We start from the raw sequence: 24,651 nt of genomic DNA on the forward strand, positions 1-24,651 counted from the left end.
AGTTGGGCAATTGCCAAGATGGTAGTCCTCAACTTGGTGCGGTTATCAACTGCGCAACACTTTCTCTAAATAGACTATTTGCTATTTGGAAGAGTGGTTACATTATCACGTTATGTGAGGTATCTTTTGATATGTAATAGTTCGATAACGATAGCCACAATTTTCTCCAATATTATCGCTTCTAGGAACTTATTAATTACCCAGTTAGGTAATCACATCACACAATCCAACATTGCGTCACGCAGAGTGTAGAAACGTTACCGTAAGAATGCCGAGAACTGGCCATTACATACTGATAACTGCACAACATGCAATACGTTACTTCATTGAAGGCCTTTTTGTCAGGCGCCATTGTTAAACAAATAAGTAGTCTAGGAGACCAGTACTGGAACGTCAAGATCTCTCGAAGTTGTAAAGCTAGAGATGAAGAAGATGACTTCAGTAGATTTCTGACAAGAACTGGAATTAAAGCTTTGAGACCAGTTTTAACTTTGGTTAAATCCAAGTCTACGTAAAGAATGGAGCAGTGGTTGAAGATTCTGATAGTGATAATGTTGACACAAAAAGTAGTTTCCAGTACAGTTTTTACGCTCTAGAAAAAAAACGATACACTGGAAGCTTCCGGGTGGCTCAGACCCACTGAATCGTTTGTAGCGATAATTGCAAAAAAAAAAAAATGGCGGATGGTCTTAAAATTCAAAGCTTCTCTTCCCAAATCTAAACCACGCATCATCCGGCTACTTCTTTGAGCTCTTCTTCTTTCTTGGCACTACAACCTCGAGAGGTCTCGGCCAGCCATTCCTGCCTTCTGTGACTTTATTTTACCCGTAGAGGCGGTCTGGATGGGATTTGAATCCTGGTCATGCCTCGTGAAGACCGGCCCCGGTATCGCTTCGGCCACCGGACCGCCCCAACCGGACGCGCTCTTGGAGCTTAAAAGACCAAAATATCCAGTCCGAAATGTCTACAACCCTCTTCAGTTATCATAACATGGCAAAGAATCGCCATAGTTCCCAATCATAAATATTCTTACGATTCTATGGCAAAACTTTGACGAAACTAATCAAATATAAAGCAATTTTGTTTTGTTACCAATACTTCAGTATTCTGGAGAATGCTACGCGAATTCAATTTGGCTTGTGTGTGTGTGCGCGTGCGCGCTTAAAGACTTCACTGACGTAGATATGCGATATGCAGTAATCAAAATGGTTGCCATCGGTCGGTTTGCTTATGGTGACACAACGCTACCAAGTGAGTGGTATTACACGTCTTTGCTACAGCTTTGAGTGTGGACATGCTTCCTGCTGCAAGTGATCACTCAGTGTCCGGTTAGGACTTAGTTAGGAGATTCAGAACGTCAGCAGCAGGCAATAAGCAGAACGAACGAGCAAAAAAAAAACCACAGCTCCCATCATCCAATATATGGTAAACATTCCAAATCATCTCAGTCTGCAAAATCTGCCCGAATCCCTTAAACGGTAAAGACTTTAAAGCCACTCGGGAGGCAAACCCGGCACGCCATCCCGTATCAGGTTAGAATCTCCGACTGTACAACATCGAAATTTGAAGGAATGGAAAGTAAGGGCCGCGTAAAGGCAGGAACGCCATATTAAACAAACCAAAAAAAAAAAGACAGTGGAGCTTCAACTAAGGGCTCTCTATGTGCAACTGGGCAGCGAAACGAAACAGCACAGAAGAAACAACTTCACGTAATGTTCTGTGGCTAAAAGGGCAGAGATCGGATGGAACGTATCTGACAGAAGAGAAGGATGCCAAATGTGCAACGGCACAACAAAAAAAAAAAAAACAGCACACACATTGTAGACCTCCAACAGGCACACACAGGACATTCCTTCGGTTGTACGATTCATCACAACATTGTCACCATGTTTCTGCCAACCCCACCCGTACAACCGTCTCACGCGACAGCGACACCAAACAGTCGTCCGGACCAAGGCCCACCCAAAACAACGGGAAACCGTTGACCAAAGAAAAAGCAAAGCGAAAAACAGAAAACCTAAACCCCGACAAAACCCTTTTGGGGCGGATAGATAGGAATGTGGAGATTTCTCATTTTCAGCGTTCTGGCTCCCTCCGGTTTTGGCACCGTCCCTTTTTTGATTATGTTCGATTTGTCCTGGGCTTTTGTTATTTCACATCATCGCGCTGTCCTTTATGTTTCGCTGCCTATATATTCTGTTTCCTTGCCCAAACCTTACTTACCGCCCTCGGGCTCTTGTCAGGCGAGTGTCACCGGCAACGGCCGGCACGATTCTTCAATTGCGATTGCGGAGTCGATAGCCCGACCTGAGTTATGGGTATGTAATATGGACGGCCGCATCCTGATGTGCGCCGTTTCGATCTTGCTCACGTTTTCGACGACTAACCGGTGAGGACCTCCCCAATCCTTGAAGTTGATGCTCTGCTCTCGACGACACCGGAAGCTCGAATGTAACCGTACGAGCGTCCGTCATCGTCGGGCTCAACAGTGCAGCCCATTTTGATTTCAACCCAACGGTTTTAAGGCCTTGACTGATAGTAGTTTCTCAATTATGAGGCGCTAAGACTAATAGCGAGTTTTTAGAGGTGACCTAGTCCCATAGTGAGGACTGACAATCCAACTATGCGATATCAATAAGTCTAGTTAGCCAGAAATGACAGGCCAAGAGCTTTTAAGGTTGTAGTGCCAAGGAAGAAGTAGTCTGAATGAAGTGTGGCAAAAACATAAGGTCTGAGGACGGATAATTGACAACACTCCTCAGAATGGCTGGTGAAATGGTGGGTTTTTCATCGGAGAACAAGACAATCGTTTTTGTCTTCAAGAAATTACTTCAAACGCATTCCGGTTCAAATTCTGCGATATAAAAGTGACATGTCACTCTAGCTCTAGATCTGAGGTGAAAGTCTTCTTTGCATAAATTTTCAGAGCTAATGTCAGTTTTGAAAATTTTGCATGATAGATTGCGTAAGATTGCGAACCTAAGGACAGCTCACAGTGCAAGCAAACGAAGCAGATTTCAAGGACTCTGTATATATTGAAAGAATGTATATTGAGAATCTCACGCATTTAGTGGACTTCGAACTCGATCAAGGGCCTCGTATAAGGGACATCATGTTCGACCATTGGTGATCGGCTTTGGTTATGGGACGTCCAGTACTCTATCCGCGGGACTATTAAAACTTCGTACGATCTGTCTACTATGGGCGATCCGGTGGCAGAGTTCACATGACAGGACATCGAATCCCGATTAGGCAGGATCTCTACACGCAGGATTGAGGAACTGGAGGAAACCAGTAACTGGCAGGCGGAGACATCTTGAGGTTGTAGTGCGGAAGAAGAGGTCTCCTCTTGACCTCTGACTCTGGACCCGTTAGTAGATTCAATGTGTGCAGAGTCTTCAATTTCAATGCCAAAAGGGATTCCTCCAAGATGTTTGATCAACCACTGCTGACATCTTCCGATCGCGTTTGGCGTATGAACAGTTCTCGGACATCACTTTCTCGGATGCCATACCTTGGAACTACCCTGTAGAGTCCTTTTCGATCTGAGGAAATGTGGTCTAATGGCATCCTACAAATGAGGAAACAAGTTACCGGCTAATAAAAGTCATTACTCAGTCAAGTTTAAGAGAGAAACATCTCTTTAAATTTTTGCAATTGCAAACTATTTGTTCATATTTTCAAAATGGCGATATAAGACTACTGTCAGGGAAAATGCGTATTTCACATACTTTTGAAAGGAATCCGGTAAAGTTTCATCCTTCCTAGCTCTACGATAGCTTCTTCAGAGTTTTTCAGCGTCTAACTATGTTGACACTAGTTTTGCGACATGGAAGAATCCAGCCACGAAACGTTAAATTCTTCGCAACCGCGCGAAAACCCACTCCTGTCCACGCTAGTGAGCGATCTGTGGCGATCGTGTGTACGATCGGTAGGTGTCCAAAGCATCCTGCCAGTAGACGGCCGACACAAGGACTCCCGCTGTTATGGGTGCTGGGCATTCTTCCCCCCCCCTCCCTCCACCCCCCCAAACGGCAATAGGCGGCGGCAAACTGTTGCCGCAAAAGCGGACCGTTCCCCTACCGTTTGCTGCTGGTCCATCATCCTGCGTCCTGCGACAGCTTCGCGGCACAAACACTTAACTCCGAGTTTGTTTTTTTTTTTCCTCCACATTTTCGGCTTTTCGGCATCGACTCATATTTACTGTTTCTGCCGGACAAATCAGCAATAAATCACAGCGTGAAACCAATATTTGAAAATTATAATACGCCTCACGGGCCGAAGGTCCGATATCCTGTCCCTGTCCCACGGGGCGAGCGATCCGGTGTCGTTTGCCATCGGTCAACCGATCGATCGCTCGTCGTCTGTTCGGTCCCATCCCATCCCACTCGCACTCGCATGCGTCCGGTGCGTTCTCCGCGTACTGTCCCTTTCCCACCCAGAATCCTGGCAAATATTGACATTAAAGAAAACACCTTCTTTTTACTTTTACTTCTCCCCGTAGGGTCTTCGCCTTGCTTGGTGTGCTGTACTGTAGCATTAGTTCCATTGGTTTTTCGCTGCCCGATGCTCTGCTGTGTGTGTGTGTGGTAGGTTGGTCCTGGTTTTTTTGTTTCATTTGTTTGAAGGAAGAGAAAAAAAAACCCGTGACTGAACCGTGCCCGAAACCGTGTAGTGTTTGCCCTTTTGCACTTATTCGCTCGTTATCTGTTTCTGTTTTATCTCAATTTTCTTATTTCTTGTCTGCTTTTTTTTTGTAATGTTTTGTTCTCTGGGGAGTTTTGGGTTATGGTTTTCTTCTCGCAATTGTTTACTGCACTTACCTTTTGTTTCTCTTTCTTTTTGTTTCTCTTGCTTTTCCGTTTTTCTTTTCTCCCGGCCTGCTCTTCTGTTCTGTGTACGTTGACGTGTTTTTGTTATTTTAGTAGATGTTTCTTTGTTTTCCACTGCTTCGATTCGATGCATTTTCCTTTTACTTTTACCTTAATTTTCTTGTCGCCTTGGCGGCATTTTTTGCTTCTTCTTCTTCTTCTTCTTCTTTTTGGCACGTCCTTTGTTTCGTGTCATCACCACCAAGTGCCAGTCACTCCCGGCAGCAGGGACCAACCAATCTACCTGGGCGCAGTTGGAAGCTGTGTGGGTTCCATGGGCTCGGTCCAGAACATGGGCTCGAGTGGTTGATCACTTCATTGCCTGCCATCCGTCTCCCGGAGGGTTTTTTTTCCCCCTTTTGATCAACACCTTCACACCGTCCGCCGCCAGTCTTTATTTCGGAGCTCGGTAAGCTTGGTAAGCTGTGAAAAAGCAGCTATTATTAAACAATTCACTCTAGCCCACCGGTTTGGTCGGGGGGGTCCCCGGTCCCGTTCCATTGCACGGTCCCGTCCAATGCCGGGGGCGTTTTATATCGCTCGCCGAAGTTGCACAGGATTTGTTCCGGCTATTCCGAATTTGGCTTCTCTTTTTTTTTTTTGTTTTTGTTGGTTGCTGTTATTGTCAAACTCCTCCTCCCAGTCGTTAACGTAGGTTAACTTGCTTGCACGTCCTAGCGTCCAGAGCGAATGACTCGGACGAAATATTCTAACCGATCCCTTTACTTTACTGCTCAGAAGCTCATCCCTCACTTATACCACCGTAATCTGGTGCGTATTTATTGTTTTTACCGCTTCGCTTTGTTTGTTTCCCCGAGATTACCGTCCTTAGGAAGGTGCTGCTGTTCTGCTACTTCTGCACCGGTGCAGGCCAGCAAAAAAAAAAACACACACACACTCAGCCGTACAATAATTTGCACCGAACACACTGCAGCGGAACCTGCTACTGCTATTGTTGTAAGAAATGGGACCCCTTGTTTGTTCATTAGATTTTATGCGTGCCAAACATTGCACTTCAAGCGTGAGGGAAGAGTCGTATGAGGTCTCTGAGACTCAAAGTCTCTTTGCATCAACGATCAACAAAAATACTTCAAACGTGGGCCGGGATAAGATTTTAATTCAATTTTCGATATCTTTGCGATATCTTTGATCAAACACTTTCCACCGAAGAATAGCTGCACAATCCTGCTGAGCCGGAATCGACCGGTAACATCCGCTAATCGTTGTTTGTTCACCTTGCCCGAAACCGACATGACACACGACATGGCGCTCGCTGGGCGGCTTTTGCCAAGTTGCTGTTTCTGGATTTCCCCCCGCATTGACATTGCACAGCTGGGCTGATAGGGATTTTCTTTTATTTTGTTTTGCTACTAAACTATGTTACTGTCAATTTAGGGCCCAAGGGCAAACTGGTAGGTTCTTTTCAAGAAGCTAACCAAACAATGAGCAACATTGTAAAGACCGATATCCACCGCTAGCCTACCGGACCAGAGCCCGATAACAGTACAGAGTATTAACCGAATGTAGAGGCTTTGGCACACAAACGCTTCTACAGAAAACCCCCTTAATTTGCCTCCAACAACAACAAAATCTCGTCTTATCGTTATTAACGTTGGTGGAAAGTTGGTTAGATTTACGGGTGTCTTCGAACCGCTGCAAAACTAGCGCACTATGAGCCGCACATTACAAGAATACATCTAGCAGGAAGAAGCTCCGCATAACAGCTTCAACCATCTTCAGGACTTCAGGAACGCTTGTAACCACCATAACGCTTGTATAGCGTTACCCGTTAGATGGGGACATAGTTAGACGGGTAAAGTTTTACCGATAGTACTTGTTCACTATAGGTCTTTTGAAGTGACCAGTTAATTTGGCTCTAAGACACCAACAACTCGTTCTACCACACAATAGTCCGTCCGGACCAAGTCTCCCCGTATGTAGGGACAGACTTTCCTGTTAGAGGTAAAGTAAGTCACGGTAGTCAGATTTGTGCACGAATGCAGTCCTTAACCATGTACTCTGTTCAAATCTCAAGAATTCTTCTTAATCATGCTCGGAGACATGCTCACCGACATTGATTTGTGCCCTCAGATGGAGGTGTCATGGAAGGACATGATGGAGGAGCTATTTAGACTCGTCAGACCCCGGTGGGCGCGCTAATGTTCTGCAACTTGGTTTAGAGTCGTCCGCCGACAGGCGATGGAAATCGTAGACGTTTGTGCGTCCGTCAGAATGTCCGGGATGTTGGATTCTCAGACGCCCCCGTGTTCAACCCCGTGCGCGATTCAGGAGGACTTGTTAAGTCTGACATTTCAATTCTTTCCTAATTGGAATTTTACCAGCAGCTGAATAGTCTATCCTGCGTACAGACAGACTCGCTTGGATTAAAATGATCTCCGGTCTTACTGTGGTAAGACTGGCCCCGGGAGGACTTCCACTTCTTCTTCTTCCTTTGCACTCCAACCTCGAGAGAGGTCTCGGCCTGCCATTTCTGGCTTTCTGTGACTTGATTTTACCCGTAGTAAAGTAGTCAGCCCCACGTACGGGGAGGCGGTCTGGATGGGATTTGAACCACGGTCTTGCCGTGTGAAGACCGGCGCCGTTATCGCCTCGGCCACCGGACCGCCCCTTCCATAGCACAGGACTTCCACAGCACCTCATATTCTCCCGCTCTCCCTTCTACGGCTGAGTTGCTGAGTATAACGCACAGCACATCAGGCAGCTGTAGATGACTGATCGCCCCCCCCCCCCCCCCCCATAGCTACCGTTATTCACGCATTACCTCAATGCCGTCATCCCAAATGCACCAGGTGAATCCCAAAGTAAAAGCTTATTTTTAGACTGGATGCTAAGTTTGATATAAAGTCCCGCGGGACGTCATTGATGAAAATAAATATGCGGTAAAATAAATATCGCTCTAACCGGACCGCCGTGTGTACTTGAGGTGTTTGAATATTCTCCCGCTCGCTTTATCTCACTCTCTCGCGCTCTCACGCATCTCTCCCGCAAGCGGTTGCTATCACTGCCCAATTCATTAGGTCACCATTAATCAGCTGCAGCAAGCGATGCTTTACCTACACCCGGGGTGAAGTTGTTAATGAAATTGCTTACGGCAGTGTTCCCCACCAGGGACAACTTGTTCCAGGCGTTATTTGCATACACTGTACGAAGCGTTACATCGAACATAGGGGTAGTCGTCGCATGCGAATGAAAGAGTTCAAGCGACGAGTGAGAGCGCGAGAGAGCGTGAGCGGGTAGGAGCGAGATACGAGAAAGCTTTAAAGCCATCTCCAATGCTTTGCTTGCAAACGCTCAACATATGCTTGGCTATATTTAGCGCTGCATGCTCATCGTGCACACCGGCCACAGCCGGGAGCGACGTCAAGGCTGCTCGGTATTTGCACGGCCCGATTTCAATCACACTCACATCCCCTTCACTAGCTCAACATCTATGACGCCTTCGGGTACGGTAAACATCCACTGCCGGGAAAGCCCCCGCAGCACACACACACACACACATACACGGTCTCCGGAACCCGGTGCGCTAGGGAACGTCACTTAATGTCCGGCTCTAGTTTCCGGAACGGGGTTGCTAGTTCCGATCCCGATCCCGTGACGTAACTGCCTTCGGTGGTGTGACGTAACTGCCTTCGGTGGTGTGTCCGTGGGGGGGGGGGGTGTGCTAGGGGTTAGTGGTTAGTGGAATCGGTACTCAAACGATTATCGATGCGTGCGAAAAGTTCCAGTTCCCAAGAGCTAACGATTACCGCTGATATAGTGGGGATTCTACGATAACGGTTGAAACCTCCGGTGATTTCGTACCCGCCGCTGTTTGGCGGCAAAAAAATGTGGTGAGCACGTGGTGAATAATGGCGGATATATAGAATCAGGGCGGAAGACATGCAGAATACGCAGGAAGCAATGCAAACCGTAGTGCAACAGTCATGCACTGAGTAAGTGCAGCTCCTAGGAAAGCTGACATTAAAAAGCATCGGCTATTCTTGCTATTATCCGCCCTCCCGGGTTTAGCTATGCAAAACTTTACATTACAAATTACAACAGTCATGATCTCCGCGTGTTGGACATCGCGCAGTACAGCTTTTGTGAGGCTCGCTTTAGGCCGACTTGTTTACCGTGACACCTATGGCCATGTGCGAGGCATCGCCGAGGTAGGTGTGGGCGATGGCCGGTCTAAAACTGCACCATAAAAAGGTGCAAATCACGCCGGCAAGCACAACACCGAAACGCGTGCGAGACGTGCTAGAATTCACGCGGATCTCATCTGGGCTTTTCCCGAACGTAAACGTAACCGGGCTTCCGGCCCTCGGGTTCCGGTCGGAGATTGTGTAATTGAGCGCGAATACAATTCTTACACTTTTCCTCCCCCCATTCCCGCTATATACCTAGCTTTGCTCATACGACCGATCATCATCGGTATATTAATAGCACACGACGGGGTGTGACATCGTCTTCGGAAGGCTTCCTCCTTCGCTGTCTTTCTCGCACGATCTCTCGAGTTTCGTTTTGTTTGAACATTGCAGAGCGAGCCCTTGTTCGCGCGCTTTAATGCTGCTGCTTTTGGCAATGGTCGCCCAACATCCGCCGGTAATTGGTGAATCATGAAGCATGAATCAACGAACACTGACCGACCGATCCACTACCGGGTGAGCAGTCCCAGCGCGGGGGTGATCGCGTACATCCGAATACATATTGGTAAGCTTCACCCACACGCTCTGCTTTTTTTCTGCAATTCTGCGAGCGGAAGCGGTTAATTGCTTGAGATGAGCGCAATGATTCACGATCCGCGTGTGTGTCAAATGCTTTAGATTGTGTGTCACCTACTTGCACTATTGATCTACAAACATCCGTTGGATATGACCGGCTTTCACTGGACCGCGTCATTCATTCCGCACCGGTCGACCACCGATTTTGGGTGGCCGTGCGATTGAAGTTGTGCATCAATGCACCAGATAGTAACAGCTACGTTCCCTGCAAGTTATGTCATTTGTGAGTTCTTCAACATCGGGGAATCATAGTCCTCCGTAATAAGAGTTTAACCATCCTACTATACCTCATTGACCTAAGACCCGGCGTGCTCATGCCTGCCATCTTATGATTTACAAGACTCTCATGCAGGACTCACGGAAGTCACGGAAAGCCAAAAATGGCAGGTCAAGATCACTCAAAGTTAAGGAGCTAAACAAGAAGATGAATACCAGTGGGGAACGGTCCAGAAGAGATTCGATCTCCGGTCTTGCCGTGTCGAGATCGAACAGCTCTATCCAACTACCTGACATACATACAGTGACGAACAATAGAATAGCACCACTTCTGTATCCAATTTTCAAGCCACTGCTTTCGACACTTCTACACATATGTATAAACAAACCAAAAGCTTCTTCAACATCTTTACTTTCTATCTCAGTTTCGTTCGAAATATCATTCGTTAAATTAACGAATCATTAGCGTGTCCCGGTCATGGCGCTAATGAATTAAAAAAATCAGATCACTCACCGTGGCTGGGCACTAATACGTGTAGAAATGTTGTTTTCCTACTCTACAAAGCCAATCGCGTAATAGCTGTTTTTATTTAATTTTGATGTGTCAGAAAATCTTTAAACAACTATTTTTCTTATCCCATTTTCGTAGATCAGCTACTAATCTCTTGGTTTGCTTCATTTCCATTTTCGGCCCTTATGTCGCGTAATAGCTCACACGCTGTTAATATTTTTCAACTGTCGACTGGCCGCAAGGCTATTGGGCCAGAATAAAAAGTAGTAAAGTGAAAAAAATGTGACAAAAATAGGCCCAAAATTTTGTAATAAAAAAAAGCTGGACTGTGTTAAAGTTGAAAAAATGCAAAGTAATTCCAAAAAAAAAGTTTGAATTTTAAATTTGGTTAAAAGTCTTTTTTAAATATTATACCATATATTTTTGGTCATATTTTCGTGAGAATAATAAAAGGATGCTCAGAATCGATTTCTCAATTGATCCAATTCTATTCCGTTTTTTTTCAACATCTTTAACTAAATTTGACTAAAATTAGGTGATTAGGTGGTTTAGGTTATTCTATTGTCCGTCACTGTATATCTAGTTGTATCCCGTGCTGTGGACATGACATACACTAATTAGTCGTCTAAGCCAACCGTGTGAGAACTGGTGTCCAGCTATCGTCAGACATCAAGTCGTCTAAATCTCCAAATTTAATGTAAAAAAATAAAAAAAACTATGAAACGTGTCCACCAACAAGTATATGAATCTTTTTATTTAATCAAACTCAATCTCTTCAACAGTACCACACCTTTCGAAACATCTTTTCAGCAGAAGACACACGATCTCAGATGAACCTTCAATTTGGTTTACCGATCCGTTTCGATAGCCGTGGTTTGGATCTCACAGCAAAGCTTCCAAAATGCCAAAGTCGTTGACGATTTGCAGGCTAAGGAAGGCGGCAAAAAGGCGGGCGCACAGCAGTGCAAAACCTCGATCACTGTTTGCCGACTGTTTGGCGCAGATCGTGCATTTCCGTGGGGCGTATTTTGTCTTCCCGTCGTACCGGGCAACAGCAACGGCAGAAAAGTAACAAACCGAAAAACCGAAGGCACACGCACCAGGACACGGGAGGAGCCGATTTTCGTGACTGACCGGAGCGCTGGCGAAAAATAAAATCTCGTCAGGAGGTGTTGGGCTGGAAGAATGATCTTCTAGCCAATGTGCGGTGCGGTGGACATAACCCTTCAGGAGGCAGCAGTACTCGCGCGTGTCCTGCTCAACTTCACCGAGATAACGCTCAGAATCTCTGCTCAGCGTGAGAGTATACGGTGGTGGATTTAAGGCTTCAAAGTAGTGATGATGTTCGGAGGCACCACAGTTAATCCTGTAGACTCACATGCTTTGTGAGCCCAAACAGCCCAAACAGACTTCAGGATTTTCGTGTTACCGACAGCATCCAAGGGTTTTTGTTTTCCGTTGTTGTGAGCAAGTAAGCGGCAAACAAAGCGAAAATAAAATGAAACGACCACGAACGGAGTGTGGAGGCTCCCGAATGTGGCAGAAAATCGCTTCCAGCTAGATTCCCACCAGCACATTACATGCCCGGTCCATGCACGGCGAAAGACTTCGGAAGGCGCGCAAACGGGGAACGTGGCGAGGCGGAGCAAGCGCACCGAACGGTATGGACCAACGTCAAACTGCATCATCAGTCGGTGTATCAGTAACACCACCGATCGTTAAGTTATGGCATCTGCTGTTACCTTTCCCCGTGGTTCTGGGCACACACGGGACGGTGCTTCAGCCGTGTCTTCAGCAATCACGGCAATTCTTCAGTCCGATCGACACGGACTGGGAAAGGCCAACCGAGAGAGAGACAGAGAGAGATAGTGAGAGAGAATATTGGCAAGCGAGTGTGTCCAGCAGATCGTGGAGGAAGCGGCATGGGTTCCATGGCCGCAGATTGATCGATCGAAACCGCGGAATCGGTAATTTTCGCATCAACTCGTAAATCAGATCGCAAATGATGCAAATTCCTTGGCTGCAAACAGCAACAACAACAACAAAAAGCAAACCATGTCCTGCAACATGTTCAACAACCAGAAAGGGATGCCCTTTTTGCGGGCCATCCCTCAGAAATTGGTCTCCGCCTGTCTGGGTATGCCGCACACACCGTCAGCCAAACCGCACCGTTACGCGTTACGAACGGCTCATTGAGGAGGACGCGACGTTACGAACGGAGTGCGTTTGTAATGTGTGAGAGAGTGGAGTTGTCCGAAACTAGCACGCGAGTCAGCATCACGGGTTTACCGAGACCCTCCGCTCAATACGGCGCTCATGAATCATGCGAGAAACACCGCACAACAGTGCCGTCATCGGTCGCTCGTAGTAGTAGCGCTCAGCCTCCCTCCGAAACCTAGCTGGAGGTGACGTTCCAACCCAAACCCCCGATTCCACTATCTACTCTACCCGTAGCAAGGTGCTCGCGGTTTTCTCCGACCTTCTCACGCAACCCGAACTCTGGTTAGCCTTCCGCTATCACGCCCCCACCACATACCTAAGCATCTCTCTCACTCTCACTCTGGGTATATCTCTGATTCACTACGAGTCTCTACAAGATAGGAAGTTGCCATGAGTAATTCGGCCCAACCGTAGTAGCGTACGAAGAACTTTTTCCCGACCAGGTCCAACTAACTGCGATGACGACATGGAGAGAGCGAGAGAGAGAGAGAAAGCGAGAAAGTAAGTGCCGGCGAGATGGTAAACTGCAAACCGTACAAAGGTCGTCCGGTCGAGTTATCTGAAAGATGTGCCCCAACTCTTCCACCGCGTACTGCAAGAGCGTTGCCGTGGACATGAATCAACGCGACAACACTCGATTTCAACCGCAAACTCTGGTGCGTTTCCGTACCAACAGGTGGTTAGTTTCAGGTATGACGGCTACCTACCGGGAAACAATATGTCACCAACAGAACGTGCCACTATAAGGCTCCAAGACTTGGTGCCTAGAATTTCTCACCCTCTGAGATTACTGGCGGGACCTTTCGTGGGTGAAGGAAGGTTTGGTAGGTGACGGTCCATGATTTCTTGTGACCCGTGTGGCCTTCAGTCATACAACACCACCCCCCCCCCTCCACCCCCCCCCCCCCATTGAGAGTCTTGATCGCTGTTGCACTTCAGCATAACATCTGCATAAATCTCGTCGAAATTACCCATCATTATCACCTCTGCGCAGATTTTGCGAAACAAGCCTCTTTTCCAATGCCAAGTGTGTGAACGAACGAAACACATTCGTCGGATCAAAAATTGGCAATCCTTTGGACGCGTTGATACAGACTCCACGGGAACTCCTCCAGTCGTTCTCTGTTTCAGTGCATTGGGTTAAAATTTTCCACGAGTGCGGTTCAATGACGATCGCACACCATCCTGACAATCCCTGACGCATCCGATGATTAAGACATCCTGACGTCAAGCGCGAAAATCACGGAAGTACTTTTCCTGGACGATGTCTAATAATAGTATCTAACAGGCCCGGGCTTCTACCAAACGCCGGTACTATTTCCGTTGGCTGCAGCGGAGAAACCCACGACCGCTCGATCGTGCATTCATTCATTCATGGTTCATCGACAACGAATCATAAATGCGGTAATAAAAAAAAAACATTCCTACGAGCGCGTTAAAGTTGTGTGGACATTGGTGGTGCGGGACATAAACAGTCAACAATACTTTTTATCCATCACCGGTTTTATTGCGTACGGAGCAGGATCAATGTGGGGATCTTTTTACGATTTCTTATCAAAGTTTCCAAAAGGCTAGATGGAGGGGGAAGATGGGGCTTTTGTGAAGGAGCGAAAGGGCGGGCGGGAGCCAGTAAGCGCGAACAAGACGCGTTCAAACAAGCACACCCCACACCTGGGCAGCGAGGTTACCTAGGACGTCACGATGACGTAGAGCACACGATGACGCCACGGACGGCGAGCACGAGCCCACTGCCGCGAGAAAGCGCGTCCGGTGCGGAAGCGTCCGTACGAGCGAGACGGCACACATTTTGGGTGGGAGAGCGAAAGCACACCGTTTGCCGGCCGCTAGACCGAGACCGGCACCAACACGCGTACCGCGAGCGCGAGCGAGCACGTCGACCGGAGCGAGCGAGACGGCCGTACCCGAGTCCCGGTGCTGTCGAGAGGCAGCAAGTCGTCGCGAGGAAGGAACAGAGCAAAAAAAAGGGATCCGGAACCCCCGGGGAGGAATCGGAGAACTGGCGGTCTCAAAAAGGGGCAGGTACCCGGGAGCTGTTCTGTTTTCAAAATATAAACTTTTCGAGTCAGTCGAACTCAGAACGCCGTCCGGGAACGATCATCCCGCAAACGGAGCTGTTTGTCATCGTCAGGCTTTCATCGGCACGCATATTTGGTCGGCCGCACTGGTCATCAGCATCGCAGTCGCGCTTGCCCCACGCTTAAGTACGGTCGCTAGTGCGCTAAGAGTCCGCCGAAGCAGTCCGGTCTTTGGAGATATTGGGCCATCAACCTGGTCATCCCAAGGCACTGTTTGTCACGCGCGCATCGAACTTCCACCGGGCGCGCTGAGTGTTAATTTTAAGAGCGCGCAGATCTAGCTGTGCCCGATACGATCGAGGACTTGTTGGGTGCGCAACTCGTGACATCGCAAGGACCTCCAAGTGTACCGAGTGTGCATCCGAACGACATCCGAATTCCGGTGATTGTGGTGTGACAGTGGTGCAGTGCAGCGTGAGTGTCTCAGCCTCCCGGCAACATAAGAGCGGGGCGCTCGCCCGATATTCTGGGGCGGAAATTATCCCAGCTGTGCATACGAGTTTTTGGAGGACTTTATGTCCTTTCGACACACATTTAGTGAGCAGTGAGGTGTGACAGTGGGTGAATTGTGCATTGTGCGCCAGGTTGTTCCATATAGGTGAATTGGTGTGCTCTGTGTGTTCTTCAAAGTGCGCGCGCGTGTCGACATCCTGTACAAGGTGGTCCTACCATCTCCAACCAAATCGCAATCGATTCTATCAGCCTGCTCAAAGAAAAGAAAAACACACACTCGCACAGAAAAGATGGCGCTATCAACACTCAACCGCCGGCAGTCCAGTGTAAGGCAGCAGAGACGGTGGTGGCAACTGCTGCTACCTCTGTTGGCCACAGTCCTAGCGTTACCCAGCTTAGTGACAAGCGCACCCACCAAACGGAACGTTTCGCCGTACGCGTTCAATGTGACGCAGGCGCTCGAACAGGCGACCTGGATATCGCCGTGTGGCAAGAACGGTCAGGGTAGCAACGGTCAGGAGCATGTGTCCAGCTTTAACAAGACAGCAAAATTTGTAAGTACCAGCACCACCAAGCCCGTAACTTCCTTACCTCGACAATGGCGGTCTAATCTGAGTTTTTTGTTTATATCTGTTCCCCACCCCGTTTTCAATATCGTTCTACGCAGCTTCACATGGAGAGACAGATCAAACTGACGTTGCTCGATCTGGGCAATTGGCGGGTTCTGTCCGGTAGGAACAACAGCGGCACGACCTGGAACGGCCCGTTTCTCAAGCACCAGGTCCTGCAACCGTTCTTGGTAAGTTACCCGCTAAGTGGTCCATTCTCCCGCACATCTCGTCAATCGACGATGTTTCGATGATGCTAAAAAAAAAAAAACAGCAACCCAAACACCGAATCGGCGGCGGGAATCTAATCGCAAATGCTGAAGATGATACCGTGGAAGCGACACCATAACAACCGTCAGCGATAGCATTCGATGTCGGATGCCGGGGATATAGAGATGATTCACGCCCGGATCATTACCGAGCGCGGTTGGCATAAAGATGGGAAGCAAATTTCCCCAAAGCAGAAAACCTTGCGTCTTGCTGCTGCTGCTGCCACCCTCGGGTGTGAGAGCGCTTGAAAAGCGTGGGAACCCGCGGAATGTGGCCGTGCCGGTGGTTACTGCCGTACTGCTGCACCTGAGCCGTTTTGGAGCGCGCGGTGTCTCTCGCATCTCGTTCCACCGATGGCGACTCTACGCCTCTGTCTGCTAGGTCTGCCCCTACCAGAGCAAACGGAGGTTGATTGCAGATGCACAGTGTTGGGGGAGGAGGGATGCCAATTTTTTGGGTGCCCCAGGTAGTTTTGTTACATAGGGCAATCCTCCTTCTCTCCGCTTGTTCCTCGTTCCCGCCGAAGCGTCAGGGAAGCGACGTCCGGGATACCAGTTCGAGCAGAGTTCGAACGTTCCGTCGCGAACAGCGCGTACTCCTCTTTACCCCGGACTGGCGTGGCGGGCATTCGTTTTTTTGTTTGTGATCGGCGAAACCGTACACCGGTTGCATTGCGTTCACCAGCACCAGACTCGCATTGCGCTCATGAGCCCTTGCCCGGGGTCGGCTCTTTCGGGGTTGATTCATCTCCGGCCATTGGCAAACGTGTCCGATCAGGGCTTGGGAAGACTCGGTGACGAAATACGAGCAAGCTTACGATGCAGTTACTGCCGCCGCACTCCAGAGCACTGGAGTTGGGGCTGAAGGTTTCTGCCACGCGGCAACGAACCCCAGCATCGGAAATCGGGATCGGGAAGATGTCGGTGGCTGTGTGTTGGGGAATCATTTTCTCCTCCCCCGGGTCGGTTGAAGTTTGGCGATGATGCATGGAAGGGCCAAGCGTTAGGATGCTGCCACCGACTACGAGCGTCGTTTGGCGCGTAGCCATTTTTGTGTGCCTCACGCCGAACCTTGCGGGAGATGTTTGGTGTGTTCGGGCCCTTGCACGAGTCAGCACGCAAACTGCTGACGGTGGCAAACAGTGTTTGCTGGTTTCGCGGTCACAGACTCGGCCGATCGATGCCCAAACGGAAGGCGAAAGATCTCATGTACTGTGCAGCTAGCCAGCCCCCAGTCATTCAGAACGTTATTTGGAAATGGTGAAACCTTCCATAGTGGTCGAGACGATCTCCACACGGCAGTACCGGGTATCAAACCCCATCCAGGATATCGCCTAGGCAGGACACGCAGGTATTATCAAATCTCGGTAGTCCAACACCACTCGTGGTTGTAGAGCCTCGCGTAGGAGGAAGAGATATTGACAGCGCCAAGAATATGTATACTCGACTTCCGGTCTGTGCCGCTAGTGGTTTGATGGGTTCAACATCTAATTGCTTCATCATTAATCATCGCACCGGCACCGGAGCGCACCAGGAAATTGGCACCGAACGGGATGAATCATGCGCTAAACATTTCGGAACTGCCAACAGTGTTGTCGGTGTTGTTAGGTTGAAGGCGTTCGCGTTACGCGATTTGTTTACATGCTTGCGCGAGGCCGCCACCACGGAAAGGAAAAACAAGCGAGCTCACCACATGTCACGCTACTTGAAACAAGCAGCGGGGCAGCAAGTTTGTCGTGCAACAACTGCATCTACCACTCCCCCAAAGCATATCCCGTTCCTGAGGGTAGAAATTATCTTTGAGGCTTCAAACCCAACAAAAAAAGGCAACCAAATATGGCGCTGCTGCTCGAAACCATACTCTTACCGTACATAAATCAACGCACCACTATCTCCACTATATGCTTAATGGCGTCCATTTCTGGCGCTTGATCTATGGCCCTGAGAAAATCACACTGCATCACACACGCAACACACACGTATGCATGCAGCTCTAGCGGAAGGATCGGGAGGTTTTTGGGATGTTTTTTTTTTTTTTTAGGGGGGCTCTCTAAGACGATGCGGCACAAATAAGGGGTTTGGTGCAGTGTGCACAAATTGCGACCGATTTGTTCCGATTTTCTTTTCGGTAGTAAAGCGCGGGGCTCCCTCAGTTTTTTTGTTGTTGACCGTTTTTGCCCAATTTTCGGACCCGGCTTTGCTGTCTACTGGTGAGACGCCGGCCGTCACAAAAATGTATTTTCAAACAGCACAGCCGACACGAGTAAAAAAAGAGCGAGGAAAAAGTTGGCAAGAATTTCCAAACCAACAAGGCATGGCAACAGCAGCATCCGTCGGGTGCATAAAAACGCACGTCCCAAAAAGCTTCGCCCAACATAAAAAAAAACGCGATCCACCGTCGAGCAGCAAACAGGAATAATAAAAAAGGGATCAATCAAATGCTGGAGGGAAATTAATACTAATCCAAAAATTTACGCAGATATAATCATAATTCCCTGCCGAATGTTGGGACCGTTTTGAGGGCATTTTGCCTTGATGAGTTATGATTTTAATTACAGATCCCTCAAAAACCCGCCCGACTGTTAGGCCAGTAACAGTGTGTTTGGTTGCAACTTTTTGTTGCCTAACGATTCCGGGCGGGTTTTGTGCTTTTTTTCTTTTTGCGACGCAAACCGTGCCCGTTGCAGCGCGCGAGACGACCATTTTTTTTTCTTTGGTTCGTTTTGCCCATGGTTAAATGATTCCTTGATGATTGCTCGGTTGTGGTGTGTTGGTCTATATCAGTTTTTTTTTTGTGGATGCTGCTGCTCTAAATGTTACTTCCCACAAGCAGAGCATCTTTGACTGCACCTACCGATCTAGAACAGGGGTTAGAATATGGTGTTTTTTTTTCTGCAAATGATGAAATTGGAGCTAATAATAGTTTGCATTCCACAGCGTTGGAAGGCAATGCGTGTTTTGTTTTACGGCGGGATGCCTACCAATGTCCGACGACGGGTCCTTAGCCGTCGATATCAACCTATGCAGATACCTGCACCTTTTTGGGGGAATTCAGTTTTCGTATGGAATGTAATGACCTTCTGTCGCAGGAGTCCTCGAATATTGTGGAGGTAGAAGCGACAACGGCGCTTGTCTTCTCACGATAGGATCGGGGTGTTCCAGTCTCATCCGGACCGTTTCCCCCATATCAAGTCTAGTAAGCCAGCAATGGCCAGGCATGACCTAAAAGCTCGTTAGACCCTAAATAAGAAGAAGAAGCAGTTGGCTATATTGTCGAACGTATCTCCGCGTGTCTTAACCCTTCTCGATCTCCATTTTTTTTTCTTTTTGCAGAAAAATCAGTACAGCTGGGAGCGAAGACTGTCCGTGTACTGGGCATACCTGCGGGTGATAAACGTGTTTCACGCACAGTACTCCGACACGACCAACATTAACCACAGTGAGGCGGACGCGCTCGAAACCGTGAACGAAGCAAACCGCCAGCTGCTGTGCATCGTGCGGGAGTACCGCGAAATGACGAACCCGAACCAGAAAAACAAAACGATCGATGCGGCACACATGGAGCGGAAGATTCGGTTTTTCATACAGGACGCGGCCGAAATCAAAATACACATCTGGTACGTGATGTGCCGGCTCGAGTGTTTCCTGACGAACATGCGCAAACATTTGCACCAGCTGCTCGATAAAAGCAAGCGACCGCGCAAACCGGTCAACGTGATGAACTGCAAGGCCTGCCCGTACTGCGTCAAGTCGGACGAGCGGGAACAGTCGGAACCGGCCAAGAATCGGAAGCACCGGAAGCAGCAGCGCCAGCAGCAACAGCCGAAACAGAACAATCGTACGGAGCACGGTGGCCAGCAGAAGCAGAAATCCAAGCAGCAACAGCAGCGGCCAAGCCGACAACCGAAAGGACGCAAGGGTACCTCCCGAGCACCGAGCAATCGTGGGCGAAAGTGCTAGGGCGACCGTTTGCGCCACTACTCCGAATTCCTACGCTCCCGTCAGTCTCTCTACTGGTCGCGCTGTCCGAGCCGACCGCGAACGCCATGACGCGGCACACGACTTGCCAACTGTCTGACCCGAGGTCTGCCCCGGACACTGCGATATCACGACGCCACTTCGTTTCTGAAGGATTGAAGCTGCCCGCCCCTCCCTGTTAGTACTGCATCGTCTGCATCGTCCTTACGTAGCTTCAACTTCAGACACAGCCAGCGACACGGAGCAGCCCGGGACGGACACACTCTAGGTAGTATTAGGTGTAGGATATATCGGTAGTATCTCGGCTAAGTTACGGCGCCACGCCTACTCTACGCGCGGGTGCCTTCTAAACAGTTGTGCCTTTTTAACATGTGTGTGATGAACGGCGACAATGATGTGATGATGTGCGGTGGTCGATGATCGCAACTCAAGTGACACTTAATGGCTGACAATGGCAGCAGTACGGCAGCTACTTAGCACGATAGCTTATTTATACACTATTTATTGAATACCCGTCTCAAGCGGGCCGCAGTGGACGCTTCCCAGGCACAGTTCACGCTAGTAATGTAAGGTGCGCGCCCCTGCACTCTCTCATGATCATGAAAATTTTACAAAACTTAAGCATTTTTTTTTTCTCAAACGATCTCGAACACGCAGTGACCGAACGCTGGTTTTCACCGTGGATGAACAGTTATTGGCATCAGAAAATGGAGGAAAAGAAAAGCAAGAGCCCAAGAGACCCTACAGTGTACAAGTACTTATCCCAGTTTAGTTAGGCACGTTACGCGTTAAGTTAAGAACACCCATCGCCCCCCCCCTCGGTCCTTTTGCTAATTTTTGTTTTGCATTCGCTTTCGTTGGCTTTCGCCGCGGATGACAGATGGGAACTGACAGATAGGCATCTGACAGGCGGACTAGTACTCTCGCGTTAGTGAATGATAGGTGATAAACAAAATGCCTGCTAGTGTGTGGTAAGCGACTTGACAAAAAAACAAAATACGAAAACATTGTAACGCTGTGATAGAATGCCCACTATTAGACTCGATTACTAGCGAATGGATAGTTCTATCAGCGACGTATAACATTCCAAGCGTTTATTTGACATTATTTATTTCTATTAAACACACACACACGCAAGCAAATTTGTAGGAAGGTGTAACGTCGGGATCGCTACGAAATTACTAGCATTACTACTAGCCAGAGTCACGCATTTGTAAATTGAAACAGCAGAAAACCAAAATACGCACAGTGTTAATACGCAGAGTATAAGCTTAGACACTAGATGATGTAGGGCGTGATAAGTGAGAAAGCGAGAGGCATGCTCGTTAGGTTATAGGTACACCCGCACTTCTGCTACTTGCCTCGGTACGTGTCCCGTGTCGGCCACACACGTCAGTGCAAGACACACGCACACACACTCACACACGTGCACGCCCGGTTTGAACCGCAGCCCCCCTGAGATGACTTAGTTTTGTAGTATTTTATTTGCCAACCAACTATTTATTGTAATTAAAGTTTTTAATTTTTAATTTTTCGTTGCAACTGTAACAATACAAAACAGTGCTACGGTAGTAAGTTATTTTATCGTTCCTATGTACAAAACTCACGCTTCATCCTAGGCGTCCTATGTAGTAATCTTGAACCGCACAATCAACAGCCAGTACGTGACGCTACGCGGCAAGCGTCGTATGATCGAATAAATGTGAAGGAAGGTAGAGCGAGCCGAAAAAGGGAGAGAAAAAGTCAAAAATGAAAACGAAAGTGTTGGAATACTCTCTAAAATATCTTGACATCCGAATTCCGTATAATCTTTTGGGGGCAGGATCGGGGTTCAAATCTCATCTGGGCCGTTCCCCCATAGGAAGGGCTGACTCTCCAACCACATGGTATCATCAATTCTAGTAAGTCAGTAATGGCAGACATGATTTTAAGAGGTCGTTAGGCCAAAGAAGAGGAGGAATAAGATGATCAGTGACAGAGGTATGTATTGAATAAGGAACGAAGTATATGCGTCGTTGCCGCTTGGACAATTCCAACATCCAGTGGCGGATCTGACAGTAAGCAGAGTCGGCTTCAGCCTAAGGCCCCATCAGCTACACCTGGTATTCTTCTTCTGCTTTGGTGAGACAACTTTGAGAGGACTCGGCATGCCGAAACCAGGAAGCCAGAACCTGGACTTCATTTTACCCGCTTTGCTGGATAGTTTGTCCTCGGTTCTTGTTAGAGATCTCAATTTCAGCGAGCCTCGAATTAGGGTTCTCGCCGATACATTGAATCCTTGAGCTAGATTCGATGGAGGAGCCTCTCCAATTATTCATTATACCTGTGAGACTTCCAAAGGACTTAGGTCCGCCACTGCTGTACATCTCACAATATCACACAGGAATAGAGCCCAACGCATCAAATCTAATCCAGACCAGTTGTCGTACCGCATGCAGAACACCTTAGAGCACACGACCAGCATCCGGAGCTGGTTTGAGGTGAAACGCCTCAACACGCTTAAACAAACGACCATCTTCAGTCGGCACACGAAAAACCTCGTGGGAATATTCATAGCCCTTAACCTAACAAAAGGTCCCCCCCTTCCCTCGCCCCAATACGCACACCAAATATTTTCATCATCGACCAGCTTTACAGCCACATTCCAGCGGTTGAGCACCAAACAAATTTTTCCTTCCTTGCACCACAAACGTCCCGGAACGTCTGATTTCGCCCATCCAACAAACCATTTCTCCAAACGCTCCAGAAGCACCGTGGACCCGGCGTGGTCAAACTTCACTTCCGGTTTGATGCACGTGAGCGCGACCTGCACTTGCCCGAAAAGTCCGAGAAAAAAAAGGGATCGCTTTCGGAAAATATTTGCCTTTTCCACTCCCGGTCCCCCCCTCTTAACTCCCTCGCGATACTGCTGGGCCAAAAAGGGTATCTCACCACCAGGTCTTGACGAACGTCTCGCATCCCTTTCCGTACACGAGACCGATTGTTTGCGACAAGGTTATAATGCTCGCGCGCAGTAGGAACGGTGTGTGACTTAACCCTCTCTCTCTTCCCGGTCCCTCCGGTCTTCTCGTCGCCGGTTGTTCGCCGAGAAACACTTTTTCTCCCGTGATCCCGGGGTGGTTTACCCTTGTGGTGTTTTTTTTTATTGTTTCCTTCATAAAGTTATTGTTTTCTTCTGCATCGTGGTTAAACTTTAGTTTTCGTTGCGGTTGGATATATCAGGATATTTACTTTTCGATTTCTCCCATCCCTTTCGCCGCGCCTGCTTGCCAGACAGGGGCCTTTGAAGCACCCTCAAAAACTTTATACCGCAAGCGCGCTGTTGATTTTTATCTAAGTTGATTTATGTAGGAACGCTCAGCACCGTTAAGCTCGCACAGACAATCATTCATCTCGTTAGCGATGCCTTTTTCACCAATATGCTCACGCGTGTATGCGTGTCCGTGTGTGTGTGTGTTGAACCCTTTTGCTTGTCTTCTTTACTTTCGGCTCGACACCTGGGTGTCTAGAACTATCGCTCACGATCAAACTTCGTTTCAATTTCGACACCGTCGTACCGTACCTATTCAAATAATATGACAGACAAAGCTTTGTTGAAGGAATCGTAATAATAAATTTAAGAATGATTGAAACACTCCTTAATCCTGGATGCAAATATGAATCTATAGGAAATCATTGAATTGATAAGTTTTTTTATAAGAGTCCAAGTGATTTCATTGATAGGACTCTTACGGAACAAATCGTGTAGCCAGACTCTGATACACGACAGGGCAGGATTATCGAATCTCGTCTAGACTATCACACCTCTAGCAGGACTGACTGCGGGTAATCTAAGTCAGGGAAGCTAGGAGAACCAGATCGAGTCCTCTTGAACTGACGGCATCAACAGAAGTTAAAGTAAGAAGAAGAGAGCATGTAGTAAAGAATTAGTACATTAACATGATTAACGTCTGTTAGCTGTTTGACTTCGATAATCGATCCCTGATAGGTTCATGGCAGCCATATAATGGTTTACTTGACATCAGAATACAGAAGATTGTTCTTATGTTCTTTTTATGGCCGTCGCCTCCAGTATCCCTGCCGTTCTGGTGAACGTATCAACGCCATCACTCCATCTTAATTTGTGCATACCACGCCTCCTCTGTCCATGTGGAAGGCCTAAAAGAACTTTATAGGCTCGGACGTTCGGTATTATTCTCATGACCTGACCAACCTACCACACCATGGCAGGCGTTCTAATTTACTGCACAAAGGCGAGATCACCGTACAGCTAATAGAGCTTGTCATTGTAGTGGCTCCTCCTATCTTCCTATCGAACGAGGCTAGGAGAATTTCATCCATATCTCAAAGACGTATAAGAGTGCCGGGACCAAAATATCCTCAAAAATGTCAAATTGGAGAAGTTTCCTGAGACTGTAGTATGAGCTCTGTTGGCAGCCATATCTCTTGCATGTAACTCTATGTTGTTATCAATGCTGACTTTTGATTTCAGATAGGTGAAGTTTTGGACGACTTCCAAAGTGCCATCTGTACAGCTGTGTATTTCATAAGACATGGATCACAGGTACTAGGCGTCTCCACTGAATAAGTATTTCTCTTCCAATGCTTTGGAAGAAATCCAGGAACCAGGAACCAGGAAATCCAG

The 24,651-nt window shown here is 48.0% G+C and overlaps 2 protein-coding genes across 2 annotated transcripts in view; one reads left to right on the forward strand and one right to left on the reverse strand.

Moving 5' to 3' along the window:
• The window catches only part of LOC118506084 (sodium channel protein Nach), a 67,644-nt gene that overhangs the window by 41,476 nt on the left and 1,517 nt on the right, over positions 1-24,651 (reverse strand). The window lies entirely within an intron of this gene.
• LOC118506281 lies at positions 14,575-21,782 on the forward strand. The gene is made up of 3 exons (XM_036043201.1): positions 14,575-15,705; positions 15,819-15,950; positions 19,362-21,782. The coding sequence occupies exons 1-3, from the start codon at positions 15,442-15,444 to the stop codon at positions 19,986-19,988; spliced, it is 1,023 nt and encodes a 340-aa protein (XP_035899094.1). The 5' UTR covers positions 14,575-15,441; the 3' UTR covers positions 19,989-21,782.

This window comes from Anopheles stephensi, chromosome X (assembly GCF_013141755.1).
Source record: "Anopheles stephensi strain Indian chromosome X, UCI_ANSTEP_V1.0, whole genome shotgun sequence".
Lineage (NCBI taxonomy): Eukaryota > Metazoa > Arthropoda > Insecta > Diptera > Culicidae > Anopheles > Anopheles stephensi.

What these genes read in the sequence shown, in the direction of transcription:
- LOC118506281 (XM_036043201.1), top strand. Translation starts at nt 15,442, where the DNA reads ATGGCGCTATCAACACTCAACCGCCGGCAGTCCAGTGTAAGGCAGCAG. An exon ending in TTAACAAGACAGCAAAATTT is followed by an intron (nt 15,706 to 15,818) that starts GTAAGTACCAGC and finishes CGTTCTACGCAG; the next exon opens with CTTCACATGGAGAGACAGAT. An exon ending in AGGTCCTGCAACCGTTCTTG is followed by an intron (nt 15,951 to 19,361) that starts GTAAGTTACCCG and finishes TTCTTTTTGCAG; the next exon opens with AAAAATCAGTACAGCTGGGA.